Source organism: Helianthus annuus, chromosome 5, assembly GCF_002127325.2.
Source record: "Helianthus annuus cultivar XRQ/B chromosome 5, HanXRQr2.0-SUNRISE, whole genome shotgun sequence".
NCBI lineage: Eukaryota > Viridiplantae > Streptophyta > Magnoliopsida > Asterales > Asteraceae > Helianthus > Helianthus annuus.
The window spans coordinates 101,316,834-101,332,750 of record NC_035437.2 but is presented as its reverse complement, the minus strand read 5'-3'; the positions used below and the strand labels follow the sequence as shown (position 1 = coordinate 101,332,750).

General features: G+C 39.4%; 1 protein-coding gene and 1 non-coding gene across 2 annotated transcripts; one reads left to right on the top strand and one right to left on the bottom strand.

Moving 5' to 3' along the window:
* Positions 1 to 256: 256 nt before the first annotated feature.
* LOC110943483 (cold shock domain-containing protein 3-like) lies at positions 257 to 703 on the bottom strand. The gene has a single exon (XM_022185231.1). The coding sequence runs from the start codon at positions 701 to 703 to the stop codon at positions 257 to 259; it is 447 nt and encodes a 148-aa protein (XP_022040923.1).
* Positions 704 to 14,250: 13,547 nt separating this feature from the next.
* LOC118492772 lies at positions 14,251 to 14,357 on the top strand. The gene has a single exon (XR_004894774.1). It is a non-coding gene; the product is annotated as a small nucleolar RNA R71 (small nucleolar RNA).
* The last annotated feature ends 1,560 nt before the right edge of the window (positions 14,358 to 15,917 follow it).

The following is a 15,917-nucleotide window of genomic DNA, read 5'->3' as shown; positions in this document are numbered from 1 at the left end:
GTCAATGGTAATAGAAGGTTCCGGCCTTCTGAATCCCCAAAATATAATCCTTAATTGCTTCGTCTGCTTAAACTAGCCTTCTATATGCCCATTTCTAAAGAATACGGGACGTCTATTCTACTTGAAACTAGGCCAAGCAGTTTCTTAAGTTCTAAGCATACAAGGTTAAAGTTGGTGCCAGTATTAATCAAAAATAGATGCATAAAGTTGGTTAATAGGGAACGTACCCGTAACCGCATCTGGATCCTTGCGTGCTTCACGAGCTCCGATCGTGAAGACCCTTTCTTACTTGGTTCTTCCTAGGGCAATCTTTCCTAAAGTGCCCTATTTCACCACACCTGTAGCAGCCTGGAGATTTCCCATTATCTCTACCGTCTGGATCCTTCGCCCAACAGGCATCCTTGTTGTGCCCTTCCTTTCTACACTTTCCACACTTAGGCCTCAGACATCGACCTTCATGGTAAAAATTGCATTCCTCGCATCTTGGCTTATTTCCCAAATAAACCTTACCACCGGCCTCTTTAGCGGCTCCATAAGCTTTCCTGCCATGGGGCGGGTTCACTTCCCTTCTTTTGTTTGCTTTAGAGCTTCCATAGCTGACTTGGGTGCCTATCTTTAGGTTCGAAGACTTCCTTTTCTTGTTGCCCGATGACTCCACATGAGTCTCTTTTTTGTTATCCTCAGATTTCGAAAATTTTCCCATGCGTAGGGCTTCTTCAGTAAGAGTGACACTCAAATCGATAGCCTCTGTGATGGTCGAGGGCTTTCAGGTAGTAACCATGCTCCTAATTTGAGGTGCAAGTCCCCAAATGAATCTCTCAATCCTCTTGAATTTCGGCTTGACTAAGTAGGGAACGACCCTAGACAAGTCGTGAAATCGCTAGACGTACTTAGAAATCTTCGGCCTGTCCATTTTCAAATTCCAGAACTCCACCTCAAGCTTCTGGATTTCAGCCCTAGAACAGTATTTCCTCTCCATCATTTCCTTGAGCTCGTCCCAGCTCAGTGCATAAGCAGCTTCGTCACCGAGGGTCTGAACCTGAAGGTTCCACCAGGAGAGTGCGCCATCTAAAAACAACCCTGAGACAAAGGTAACTCTCTGCTGGGGCGAACAGTTATTCATTCTTAGAACGGAGTCAGTCTTTTCTGCCCAATGGACAAATGCAACGGCACCTCCTGTGCCATCAAAATTCAATGGATTGCAGTCCAGGAGCTGTTTATAGGTGCAGCCAGTTGGAGGGTTACTTCCAGAAGTGCCACCACTGCGTTCAGAGCGGAGGGCTTCATGCTGCGCTGTGGCTTGGGAAATGCGCTCATTGAGTTCGGCCTTAGTTAACGTAATGGTGTCCGTGTCACGTCTGGGCGGCATTTCCGTCTGTCAAAATGGTAAGGAGTAGGTTAGACAACATTCCATAATTGTCTACGAGGTACATATTACCACAAGCAAACATGTAATCTCCCAATATTACATGCATATATAATCACAAATGTATGAGCGAGGAAACAATTACTGAGCCTTCACATAGGCTTGGCAACTTGGCTTATTGTTTGTAATGGGAAAAATAAAATGAACTCGAGGCAACATCGCCTTGGTCATACAAGTTTCATGAAGTGGTAGTTGTTTTCCTTCTTCATAGCTTTACAAGACGGGTATACTTCCCTTGAGATGGGGGTTGTCCATGAAGGGGTGATAGGGAGTGTAACGTCACTGAATCTTTCTGAATGTTATCCATCTCCACTTGCTTAAATATCGGTTCTCAAACGTCTCGTACACGTGTAGAAGTGTCAGACACGAAGTAGGCAAAGACAGGTTTCCTACTTTATAAAGTGCTAAAGCAATGGTCTATGTATTGTTCTACCAGATGAAGGTGTGAACACCTATAGATTATTTTTGGAGGAAGGGTGATCGTTAACCTGACCCGCAGAGTCCACCAGGATTTCCATGCACTACAAGTTGTTATTATGTGGGCCCCCGTAATAATAAATTATCTTGCATAGTTACCCCAATTTTCCGTCGTCCAAGCAGATGATCAACCAAGGAGGGGACACCGCTGTCCTTATACCTCTGTCATGGAAAGGACCATTGCGGTGGTCCACGCGCTAACACTCGTTATCGTTACGCGCGAATAGGCACGATGATTAAACGAAATAGGAATAAGGAGAATTCCTGGTAGTTGGAGGGGCACCTTCAAGACGAAGACTTCATCTTCCTTGTCTGGTCAAGTGTGTCGTAAATCTTGCTTCACAAATGCCGCAGGGACCTTGTCCCGCTGATTAAGAAGTTGTCCAAGGTTGTCGCCTCTGCCTTGCCGTCACTACCGTAGTCAGGCACCTTCACGATCGAGAGGGAAGAGCAGCCATCTCCTACGGAAGCAAGCTCAGAATCTTGTTTGGTAATCACTCCAGCCATGAGCTTTGCAATGAACGCGAGTCCGATAGCTTCATCGTGCGAGTAAGAACAATAATAGGATTCGAAGTCGAAGGTATCTTATTCACGTCAATAATTATTCCGTACACTTATTCGTATGTATATATCAATAAACAAATATGTTACTTAGCATAAACAGGCAATTCGATGCATCATATCTCATATAACTCTCGTTTATCCTTTTGGGGGGGTCATTTTGTCTTTGGCAAGTCTAACTCATGTAGACTATGCCTTAGTTGGCACCTTATTTTGGGGTATTCTCCTCCCTACTAATGTCCTTGCCTTGTCTCTTCTTTGAAAATGTTTGACTCATGGATCTTGACGCATACGTGAATGCAATGAAAACCTTTTTGTAAAACGGTTTTTTTTTTTGTGAGAGAATTCTAGTGATTGTAGTCTAGACTCGAGAAGGAATCCTAGTTCATTACAATCAAAGATCTGATACCAAACTGTTACACCCTGACTTTTGCGGAAGCGTATGATGTATGACTGTTTTAATATCATTGCGTTCAATCATAATAAACAACTACATGGTCAAAACGATGCTCATCCATTCATAAAATTTGAGTATTACAAACACCGGTTATTTAAGTTTTAAAACACAACCTTCGACTAGGTTACAAACCAACAAAAGTGGATGACATCTAAACTTGAAGTCTACTTCTAGAGACAACACCCGCGCCCAAGATCCAACCTGTCACCTAAATACATGTAATTTTGGAAAACATCAACAAAAGTTGAGCGAGTTCTTGCGTTTTGTTTGAGTACTTGTAAAACTTTGAGAGACTCCTTTAAAAACAGGTATGAAAAGCGTGTATGAACATACCAAATAAGTGTTGTACAAGGACATTAAAGCATGTGAGGACATAGGGAGCACTCGAAATGAGTAGGCTTATACTCTTTTTGATTTCCCTTGACTATGTCGATTTCCCTCGACTATGTCGAATTTCCCTTCGACTATGTCAATTTACCTTGACTATGTCAATTTCCCTTGACTATGTCGATTTCCCTCGACTACGTCGATTTCCTTCGACTGGGACACCGAAGCACTCAAGTGGTCACAAGTACCATGAGTGGGGCTCGGCCGTACCCGTTAGATCTAACATTCGTCCCTAATTAAGTATTAATGGCATTTCAATATTTAGTCTATGCTCACATGATCTAATAGTGCATTTCACAGGCAATTCATACCGTTTAAGTATTCGTAACATGTATTCGACCCCCGAGAGTTATAAAACCGAAAACAGTTAAAGAAAAGGGGGAGCATGAACTCACTGTTTTGCGTCTTCGATACTCGTAACTCAAATCTCCTCAGCAAACACGACTCCCTACAATGTACTAGGGTCTATTAGACGGACGGGCCGTGCCTTGCCTTGCCTTAGTATTTATGTTTTTATGTTACGTTTCTTTTATGTCTTCAATATTATTCCAAGTTATAATTCCTTGTTAAAATAATAATTATTTTAACTTTAAATTATATTTAATTTTGGAATAATAGTTAAACAATATTTTTATAACAATACTTCTCAAGTATTTCTTTTCGTATTTTCTTCCCAAGGATGGGGGTATCTCATACATGTGTATTCGTATTCTTGTATTTGTAGTTTCCAAAATAATATATTTTCAAGTCTTATTTTAGAAAATATATTTAAACTTTTTTTGTCCCAAAAATAATGTATTTCAAGAAAATATATATTTTTCCCAAAAACCATATATCTTCTAAATATTCCAAGAAAATATAATTTAACTTCCGAAAATAATATATTTTCTCCTTGTCGAAAATATGATATACTTTGTAATAATAAAAAAAAAATCATACTTTCATTTCTTTTGTATCCAAAACAATATTTACCAAAAATATGCTCATAAATGTAGTTTCCGGAATATCTTGTAAGTTACGTTCTTTCGTTCGGTTTCACAATATTAAGTGTGTAACTTTTACATTTATTCCTTGTGATTTTTGGTATTATTTTGGATTGTAAATTCTTGGTATTTTGTAAGAAAATCTATGGCAAAGTTTATTTTGAAAACCATAGTTAAAACACACTTGTAAATATTTGTTTAGAAAATATTTTTCTAAGTGTTTATGTTTTTAGAAAATTTTACCATAGTTTCCCCTAAAAATAGAGGTGTCCATGCTATCAAAGCATATCATTTTCTTTTCAAAATCATCACAAACAATCAACAATCATTCTACACTTACCAAGTGCCAAAACAAAGCTATCTACATATTAATCAAGAACTTGAAATTTTCATAAAAACTCGTAGTAACTTGGTAGTGTGTTTAGTAGGTTTAGTTACCCTTTAAAGTGTGTTCATTTCTTTAAAAATCTCATTCGTAAAGGATTTAGGTGTTTACAACTTACTAGATGATTTTTCCAAAAATCATTCTCTTAGGTTTTTCTTGTAAACAATATATTCTTATACTTGTTTCAACACTAGAAATATGATTAGTTTCTTTAAAAACAATTTTTATGTAAATCTTGTTATTTAACTTGGTTTCTTTGGAAAACTATTTTAGAAATCATCCACTCACAAGACTTATATTTTGTTTAAATCATCATCACATGAAAACAACTTTTATTATTGAAGTTCATGTAAACATAAGGCATGATGATATTGGTCTTTCACAAGATCATCACATTAACTTACTAGATCATTTGTTTAATCATAATCTAGTAGGTTACATATGATGTCTAACATCACTAACACTAATAATCAATCAACAAGAAGCAAATAAACACAAAACAACAAGTATTCATATGTTTATAAGCTTATGTTAGAGATTCATGAATATGACTTTTAGTGTTCATCAAGATTAACAATGTATATCATCTTTTAACCAACAATATATGAAGTAACAAAGGGTTATGAGGGCCTTACTACTAGCACAAGGCTAGGGAAGAACACTTGATGTTGTAGATGATAAATGAGTTGGATAAAAGCAATCGGGAGAGGTCCTTCAAGATCCAAGACCACCAAACCTTCTTATATGGTTCCTTACACCTTGAGTACAACTTGGAATGAATGGATGATGGATGAAAGGTGGTGGTGGTGTTGATGTGGTTCTCGGCCGAGAGGGAGGGGAGAAGACGAGAAAGATGAAGGTGTTGGGTGTGTGTGAGAATGATCCATCATATTCCTTCTTATAACCTCACTTAAGCTCTTATCCATTGGGTCTTATGTCTCTTAAGTACATAACACAATCTAAATGAATCTTCACAAATCCAAGAAAGATCAAGAGAAATCTTGCAAGATTTTGGAGGTGGGGCCACATAAGTGACTGTCCACTTGGATAGGGGGGGGGGTCTTGGTTGATTTTGAATGATAAGTTAAGTGATTAGTTAAAGTTCTAAGTATAATAGTTAGTGTGTATGCATATATGGTGTTATATAGTGTGTTCGGGTGTTCGGGGATCATAACTAGCTTAGAAACATTAAAACAATGCTTCTAGTATAATTTTGATGTTTTGGGTATTGTCCGGTTGTTTGGTTAGATACCGGTTCGTTAAAGTGTCAAACTTTACCGTTTAGTGACCTTTATGTACTCTTTTGTGATCCTTTTAATTCCCGACACTTAGGAAAGCATTCAGGACCATTTAGTCATATTTTTACATGATACAAACTTGTTAAAATGCTGATTTTTGCTGAATTATGCAGAATTCTGCACTTTGGGTGAGTTTTAGGCACTTCTCGGTACTTAAACTATCACTTAGGAATGCAGTTTTGTGGTCCTTACTTCCCTACACACTATACTAGTGTAGAACTTGGTTTCTGGCTCATACGGGGTCTCAAAACACTGTCTGTCTATGTACTGAACTCCCGTCAGTGCTTTTAGTTTGTCTGATAATGGTGCCAATTATGTTCTGTGCATTATTAGAACTATATCGTGTTGCATGTAGTAATGATAAAAGTCTTGCAACATGAAATGCCATTGTATGTATATAACAGTAATCAGAAAGTCATTTGTCTTATAAGCTAGATTATGCACAGATTACTGTTCAATTAGTGTACGGAATGTACGAAAAAGTGACAGTTGGCACAAAACACCTGTCACATACGTTAAAATATGGGTCAATACACATAGTGTAAAAGTGAGCATACAAGTTTGATAATAGCATAATAGAGTTTGAAATAGTTTACGCATAACCAGCATGTAACATGTATAAAGTGAAGGCAAGTAGGTTATCGACAGAGAAATATGCACAGACGTGATTGCGAGTTGTAGAATGCGCAACACATATCCCCACTGGGACACGTGAAGTAAAGCCCTTAACAACCCCTGTCCACGACAGGAGCTGAGTCCAAGCTATAGTACTATCGTTCCTAAGGTGTCAGGCAATGATGTGCGTTCGGTGTAATATATTTTAGATGTATATTTAAACCCTTTTTACACTTTTAGCCAAGTTTTAAATTTATAAAGCACGATATTTACTAACACTAAACACACATATGGGCAAGTGCACCCATCGTGGACGTAGTATAGTGTTGGTAAGATACCGAGGTCGTCCAAGGACACAAGAGCTTTTAGTACCGGTTTATCCTCAACATCTAACCAAATCATAATGTTAGAAAAGATTTTTAAACTAAGAAAATAAAAACTAACTAAATGCTGAAAAAAATAAAATAAAAATAAAAACAGATAGACAAGATGAATCACTTGGATCCGACTCGTGTATTAGTATAACCTTTGATTATTTCCGCACTTTTGCACTTGTTTAAGAGATTATCTTAGTTATTGTAGTAGGCCCCTCTTTTGAAGGCGACGTTACCCTCAACCCAGTAGTTTGAGTCAGCAAGGATACAATCCTAAAGGGTCGGATTATTGAAAGATAATGAATTAAGTTATTAATGCAAATTATGGTAGGCCCCTCTTTTGTAGGTGACGTTACCCTCGACTAAGTAGTCTGAGTCAGCAGGGATACAGTCCTAAATAGCCGGGTTATAGTATTAATAGTAGTTAACTTATGAGGGGGTCAAAGAGTTTGGATCCCCGCCATCCAATACCTATGGGTATTGAAGGAGATCCTACTAAATTTGACCCAGGTCCCTTGCAGGACCTCTAAACGCTGAACAAGGGCAAGACCCTTACCAAACCGTTCCCTTAACCCCCGACCAGGTAGCCAACATACCTCCATATAGATCGTGGAGATATGAATGGTGAAAATCTTTTATTTTATATAGACAGTAAAATAATGCCAAGACACCACGGACAAACGATAAGGAAAGATCACCTTCAACATAAGCAACTAGTTATTAAAGTCATTAATACAAAACCAAATAAAAAGTGCAAAAGATTAAAAATAAAAAGTATTATACTAAACACTTGTCTTCACCAATTGATGTAAGAGACTTAGGCAAACATGGCCTTGATTGTCAAGAACTCTTACGATCAATCTTGGATTCCGAGACGACTCACACACTCTATGATGGACAATGGATGATGGTGGTGGATGATGGTGTTGTGATGGTGGTGGGTGGTGGATGAAGTGTGAGAGAGGTGGTGTGCCAAGGGATGAGTTGCAATGAAACCAAGCATTCCTATTTATAGGCTGAACAGAAGGCTGGGCACGGCCCCGTGTCCGCTGGACACGGCCCCGTGCCCGTCTGACACTCTCTCTCTTCATTAATTATAATTCGCAATTACAATTAATGCGCCTGTTGTACTTTAGCCACGCCCCCGTGTTCACTAGGCATGGCCCCGTGGTGGGCAATAGAAGCTTCTATAGGTTTGTCTTTTCTGCTGCTTCTTGGGCACGGCCCCGTGCTGGCTGAGCACGGGGCATGTTCAGTCTTCTGCCTTCTCTATTTTGCTTGGGAGGATGCTGTTGAGGGGTCGGGCAATCCACTTATGTTCCTTTTCTTGTATTTATGTTAGATTTAGCTGTCTTTTTGCTTCTTTTGTGAATTTGAGCTCATTTAATCCTGAAAATACAAAAGGAAGACAAAAACACTCTTTTTCCAACATTAGTACTTAAAAAGGGTTAGTTTTATGCCTTATTTGATGTAATTTATATGTTGCATTTTACACACATCAAATACCCTCACACTTGAATTTTTGCTTGTCCTCAAGCAAAACTCTTTAATACGTGGCTTTCACTCTCAAATGGAATGGGTAGAAGAGAAGGTTTTGGCTTGTCATAGAGTGTCGGGAATCCAAGATCTTTTTGGTTTTATTTTTATTTATTTACAATCCTATTCGTTATGATTTATTTAGAACGTTTCATTGGATAATCTACTTATTTGGTCATAGCATGCCTTTTTTAAATTCCATTTATATACAAGTTCACATACCTCACGGGAGAAATCACTCACACTCGACCGAAGGTGTATTTTTAGTGAATCACTCAAGAGCGGCGTGGAACTTATCCCTACCATAGGCTTGCCAAGCAACTAATCCTCCTCCTTTTTAACTTGTTACCTTTGTAAATATCAAGAGGACTTTTTGGGTAAAGGGTTGGGCTAAAGGTGGGTAGTTGGGTTAGTGGTTAGTAGAAAAGGGCGAAAAGCGTAAAAAGCGTCGGTTTTCGTAAAACATTTTGTTTTAGTGACTTTTTATTCTTAATGAAGTATTTCTACAAACAAGCTTTTTGTTTTAAGAGCTTTGTTTGTTTATTTCTAACTTCATCATTTTTTTATTTTTTATTTTTTATTTTATTTTATTTTTTTTAGTCACACGAAAACCGAGCTTGTTACTAAAATAAAGGGTAAAAATAAAAAGGGTTTTGGTGGTTAAAAGGGTTTTAAGGTAAAGAAATGAAAGGTTTAGGCTCAAAGGGGTTAACTAGGGGGAGTTTTTGGGTAGGTGAAAAAAAATGAAAATAATGGTTTTGAAAGAAAAAGGGTTAGTCCTAATGCCTCCATCATTTACTTACTTGGGTTTAAGTTGGTAAGTTATTGGCTTCAACATTCGGTGCATTGATAGCGGCGCCGAGGTTACCTACGGTGGGTCGTAGGTAATCCATGAGAGTACGTTGATCCGCCATTGGGGGTGGATTTCCCGAAACTTTCTCTTGGTTTTTGGCTTTTAGTCTTTTTCTGAAAAAGCGTTCGGGTTCTTCTAGAGGTTCTTTTATGTCCTTATTAGAACTGGAGCTCATACACTACGTAGGGGTGGCGTCTGGTTCCAAGTCCTGCAATAAAAACAAAAAAGAATGCTGGTCAGAGGGTTCACCACGGCCCCGTGCTCAGTGAACACGGCCCGTGGTCAGAGTTACAATGATTGTTTTCCAGATCCCAGTTACTGGAGAGTTGGACACGGCCCCGTGTTGCACCAACACGGCCCCGTGGTCAGCCTTCTGTAACTTGGAAAACTAAAAACTGCCAGTAACAACGCTGGGCACGGCCCGTGTCCGACCACGCACGGCCTGTGCTAAGCTCTGCAGAAACTGAAAAACTAAGAAAATCCTAAAAAAATAAAAAGAAAATAAAAATATGATTAGGCCGTTGATTCCTAACTTTCTTAAAAAGAAACACATATCCTCACTGGGACACGTGAAGTAAAGCCCTTAACAACCCCTGTCCACGACAGGAGCTGAGTCCAAACTATAGTACTATCGTTCCTAAGGTGTCAGGTAATGATGTGCGTTCGGTGTAATATATTTTAGATGTATATTTAAACCCTTTTTACACTTTAGCCAAGTTTTAAATTTATAAAACACGATATTTACTAACACTAAACACACATATGGGCAAGTGCACCCATCGTGGACGTAGTATAGTGTTGGTAAGATACCGAGGTCGTCCAAGGACACAAGAGCTTTTAGTACCGGTTTATCCTCAACATCTAACCAAATCATAATGTTAGAAAAGATTTTTAAACTAAGAAAATAAAAACTAACTAAATGCTAAAAAAAATAAAATAAAAATAAAAACAGATAGACAAGATGAATCACTTGGATCCGACTCGTGTATTAGTATAACCTTTGATTATTTTCGCACTTTTGCACTTGTTTAAGAGATTATCTTAGTTATTGTAGTAGGCCCCTCTTTTGAAGGCGACGTTACCCTCAACCCAGTAGTTTGAGTCAGCAAGGATACAATCCTAAAGGGTCAGATTATTGAAAGATAATGAATTAAGTTATTAATGCAAATTATGGTAGGCCCCTCTTTTGTAGGTGACGTTACCCTCGACTAAGTAGTCTGAGTCAGCAGGGATACAGTCCTAAATAGCCGGGTTATAGTATTAATAGTAGTTAACTTATGAGGGGGTCAAAGAGTTTGGATCCCCGCCATCCAATACCTATGGGTATTGAAGGAGATCCTACTAAATTTGATCCAGGTCCCTTGCAGGACCTCTAAACGCTGAACAAGGGCAAGACCCTTACCAAACCGTTCCCTTAACCCCCGACCAGGTAGCCAACATACCTCCATATAGATCGTAGAGATATGAATGGTGAAAATCTTTTATTTTATATAGACAGTAAAATAATGCCAAGACACCACGGACAAACGATAAGGAAAGAACACCTTCAACATAAGCAACTAATTATTAAAGTCATTAATACAAAACCAAATAAAAAGTGAAAAAGATTAAAAATAAAAAGTATTATACTAAACACTTGTCTTCACCAAGTGATGTAAGAGACTTAGGCAAACATGGCCTTGATTGTCAAGAACTCTTACGATCAATCTTGGATCCCGAGACGACTCACACACTCTATGATGGACAATGGATGATGGTGGTGGATGATGGTGTTGTGATGGTGGTGGGTGGTGGATGAAGTGTGAGAGAGGTGGTGTGCCAAGGGATGAGTTGCAATGAAACCAAACACTCCTATTTGTAGACTGAACAGAAGGTTGGGCACGGCCCCGTGTCCGCTGGACACGGCCCCGTGCCCGTCTGACACTCTCTCTCTTCAATAATTGTAATTCGCAATTACAATTAATTGTAAAACATTTTGTTTTAGTGACTTTTTATTCTTAATGAAGTATTTCTTCAAACAAGCTTTTTGTTTTAAGAGCTTTGTTTGTTTATTTCTAACTCCATCATTTTTTTTATTTTTTATTTTTTATTTTTTATTTTTTATTTTATTTTTTTTAGTCACACGAAAACCGATCTTGTTACTAAAATAAAGTGTAAAAATAAAAAGGGTTTTGGTGGTTAAAAGGGTTTTAAGGTAAAGAAATGAAAGGTTTAGGCTCAAAGGGGTTAACTAGGGGGAGTTTTTGGGTAGGTGAAAAAAAATGAAAAGAATGGTTTTGAAAGAAAAAAGGGTTAGTCCTAATGCCTCCATCATTTACTTACTTGGGTTTAAGTTGGTAAGGACCGGGAATGAATCGTCATGGCAAGTTCTAGAGTCGTAAGAACCAAGCGGCTATTCACACAAGAAACGAAAAATGAGCATTTAATCTAAAGATGTGTATTTGTATGCTCAATAAAGGCTCAAAACTCACTTTTTGTGGGAATGGGTTTTTCTATGTGATCAAGTATATATAATCTAATTTTAACTAAGCTTGTCATGCCGTTTCATAATTTTCTTATGTTAGTTCTTTTTATCACGACGCTATCGGTTGTAAACTTGCAAAAATATAACCTTATTAATCTTAGAATTCCCAACTTAAACTTTAGACAAGTAAAAAAAAAAAAATTGGGGTGATTAGCGGTTCCAATAGAGTTTTGTGTAAGGCTAGTTATTAGGACTTGCAAAATTTCAAGGTTTTAGCATCCCCCCCCCCCCACACTTAAATTACACATTGTCCTCAATGTGTCCCAAAAATAAATTTTTAGGTTGATTGAATGTGTAACATGGTGTTTAAAAGCAAAAATTAATGTTACTGGCAGCCTGGACACGGCCCCGTGGGGACCGGACACGGACCCGTGGTCAGGTGCCAGTAACGATAATTAAGAAAAAGAAACAGAAGCCTGGACACGGGGGCGTGTCTGGTGAACACGGCCCGTGTCCAGTTACCTGAACTGGGCATTTTTCTGCAGGGGGTTCAGCATGGGGCCGTGTTGGCTGAGCACGGCCCGTGTTGAACCTACTGTAACGGAGAAATTGTCGACGTGTGGCCTTGTTCTTGTGCATGGGTCCATGTTTCTCATTTCCCTTATCATCCTTTACCACCATGATTGTGTTTTATTTCTGCAAATTAAAACTAAAAGATTAAACTAAGCTAAGTATAGTTCCGCGGAGTGCCTCCGTGGTGCGCCACGTTTATAAGGGTCCTTGGCTAGACCCAAAGTGAGGTTATATATTTTCTGAGTGGGATGTTTTGCATCCCATATTGCACCGTCGGAGAGCGGCATCCAAACTCGAATCAATAACCTTCATGTAGTTGACCGGGTCATCGTCCTCTATTCTCCTCCCAACCCCGAACTTTACTTCATCATCTCCGTACCTTAAGGTGAGCGTTCCGTCATTCATGTCTACCACGGCTTGTGCGGTGGCTAGAAATGGTCTCCCTAGTATGAGGGGGACTTCGGTGTCTTCTTCCATATCAAGTATAACAAAGTCGGCCGGGTAGACAAATTTGTTTACCTTTACTAGGACATTTCCGATGACACCTTGTGGGAATTTGACAGATCGATCAGCAAGTTGTATGCTCATTTTTGTAGGACTCGTTGTTCCTAGGCTGAGTCTTTTGAACATTGATGAGGGCATGAGGTTAATGCTAACCCTAAGGTCGGCTAGTGCATTACGAACGGGGGAGTCCCCGATCGAGCAAGGAATTGTGAAGCTTCCGGGATCGATTTTCTTTTGGGGGAGTTTGTTGAGTACGAGGGCAGAGCATTCTTCGCCTAAGTTAACTAATTGCAACGTTTAAATTTTCTTTTTATGAGTGAGGAAGTCCCTCATGAACTTAGAATATTTAGGCATTTGGGTTAGCACATCAATAAAAGGAATGTTGACATGCAATTGTTTTAGTATACTTTCGAATTTTGCGAATTGCTCATTGGTCTTTTGACGAATTAACCTACCGGGGTACGGAACTCGAGGAGCTTTGATAGGCTCTGATGACGGAGGGGAGTCCTTTTCTTGCAGAGGTGGTGGTGTAGTCTCCTTGGTCGGTGGTGGCGCTTCCGCAGGCCCCACGGTACAGTTTCGTAACGTGATGAGATGAACTTGCGCTTTTGGGTTTGTTTCGGTATTGCTTGGTAATGCGCCTGGTGGTCTCTCGGAAAAATTTTGGGCTAGTTGACTTAATTGTTTTTCTATGTTTTGAATACTAGCTTGTTGATTTCTAAAATTTGATTCTAATTGTAGAAACCTTTCCGAGTTTTTCTTTTCAGTGTCGGAGATGAGGCGAGATACAGTATCTTCAAGCCTATCTCGTCCACCTTGTTGTTGAGTGAAATTTTGTGACTCATTTATTGGTTGTTGAAAGTTTGTTCGTTGGTTTTGTTGGTTACTACTATTGCCGGGTTCTCTCCAACCAAGGTTAGGATGATTCCGCCATCCTTGGTTGTAAGTGCCCGTTGGAGGACCCGACGGCCTAGGTCTATTGTCAATGTAGCTTACCGACTCTTGTTGATCGTCCGTTTCTTTCATACAACTCCAATTTTCATGTGGCCCACCACACCCTTCACAAGCCATAACCGAGACCGATTTTGTCATTTCCAATTTTTTTATTTTTGAAGAAAGGGCCTCGATTTGGGCTTGTAAGGAAGTGTTTTCATCAACCTTATGGGCGCCCGGGGCAATAGATTTATTGCCTCGGGGAGTGTGCCACTGGAAATTGGTTTGAGCAATTTCCTCAATTTGGTTATATATTTCATGTGGGCGGCGATTACCTAAAAGTCCCCCGGAGCTAGAGTCAAGTGTCTGCCTTGTGTGTGGCAACAACCCATTATAGAAAGTGGATACTTGTTGCCATATCGCAAGGCCGTGATGTGGACACTTTCGCAATAGCTCCTTGAACCTTTCCCAAGTTTCATATAAGGATTCCCCGTCCTCTTGTGAATATGTATTAATTTCAGTCATTAATTTAGCTGTTTTAGCGGGAGGGAAATACTTATATAGAAAGTTTTGGGCTAGTTCATCCCAGGTGTTTACCGATCCAGCTGGGAGGGCGTTAAGCCAAGCTTTTGCTTGGTCTTTTAGTGAGAAAGGAAACATTCGAAGGCGGATGGCGTCATTTGATGCTCCATTAATCCGAAAGGTATCACATATTTCTAAGAAATTAGTAATATGTAGATGGGGATCCTCGTCCGCAAGCCCATGGAAGGTTGCGGAGTTTTGTAGCATTTGTATCAAATGCGGCCGAAGTTCGAAGTTATTGGCTTCAACATTCGGTGCATTGATAGCGGCGCCGAGGTTACCTACGGTGGGTCGTAGATAATCCATGAGAGTACGTTGATCCGCCATTGGGGGTGGATTTCCCGAAACTTTCTCTTGGTTTTTGGCTTTTAGTCTTTTTCTGAAAAAGCGTTCGGGTTCTTCTAGAGGTTCTTTTATGTCCATATTAGAAAGGGAGCTCATAAACTACGTAGGGGTGGCGTCTGGTTCCAAGTCCTGCAATAAAAACAAAAAAGAATGCTGGTCAGAGGGTTCACCACGGCCCCGTGCTCAGTGAACACGGCCCGTGGTCGGAGTTACAGTGATTGTTTTCCAGATCCCAGTTAGTTACTGGAGAGTTTGGACACGGCCCCGTGTTGCACCAACACAGCCCCGTGGTCAGCCTTCTGTAACTTGGAAAACTAAAAACTGCCAGTAACAACGCTGGGCACGGCCCGTGTCCGACCAGGCACGGCCCGTGCTGAGCTCTGCAGAAACTGAAAAACTAAGAAAATCCTAAAAAATTAAAAAGAAAAATAAAAATATGATTACGCCGTTGATTCCTAACTTTCTTAAAATCCTTGTGTCCCCGGCAACGGCGCCAAAAACTTGATGTGCATTCGGTGTAATATATTTTAGATGTATATTTAAACCCTTTTTACACTTTTAGCCAAGTTTTAAATTTATAAAACATGATATTTACTAACACTAAACACACATATGGGCATGTGCACCCATCGTGGACGTAATATAGTGTTGGTAAGATACCGAGGTCGTCCAAGGACACAAGAGCTTTTAGTACCTGTTTATCCTCAACGTCTAACCAAATCAAAATGTTAGAAAAGATTTTTAAACTAAGAAAATAAAAACTAACTAAATGCTGAAAAAAATAAAATAAAAATAAAAACAGATAGACAAGATGAATCACTTGGATCCGACTCGTGTATTAGTATATAACCTTTGATTATTTTCGCACTTTTGCACTTGTTTAAGAGATTATCTTAGTTATTGTAGTAGGCCCCTCTTTTGAAGGCGACGTTACCCTCAACCCAGTAGTTTGAGTCAGCAAGGATACAACCCTAAAGGGTCGGATTATTGAAAGATAATGAATTAAGTTATTAATGCAAATTATGGTAGGCCCCTCTTTTGGAGGTGACGTTACCCTCGACTAAGTAGTCTGAGTCAGCAGGGATACAGTCCTAAATAGCCGGGTTATAGTATTAATAGTAGTTAACCTATGAGGGGGTCAAAGAGTTTGGATCCCCGCCATCC

Coding starts and splice junctions, on each gene's coding strand:
- LOC110943483 (XM_022185231.1), bottom strand. CDS start 703: ATGGGAAAATTTTCGAAATCTGAGGATAACAAAAAAGAGACTCATGTG.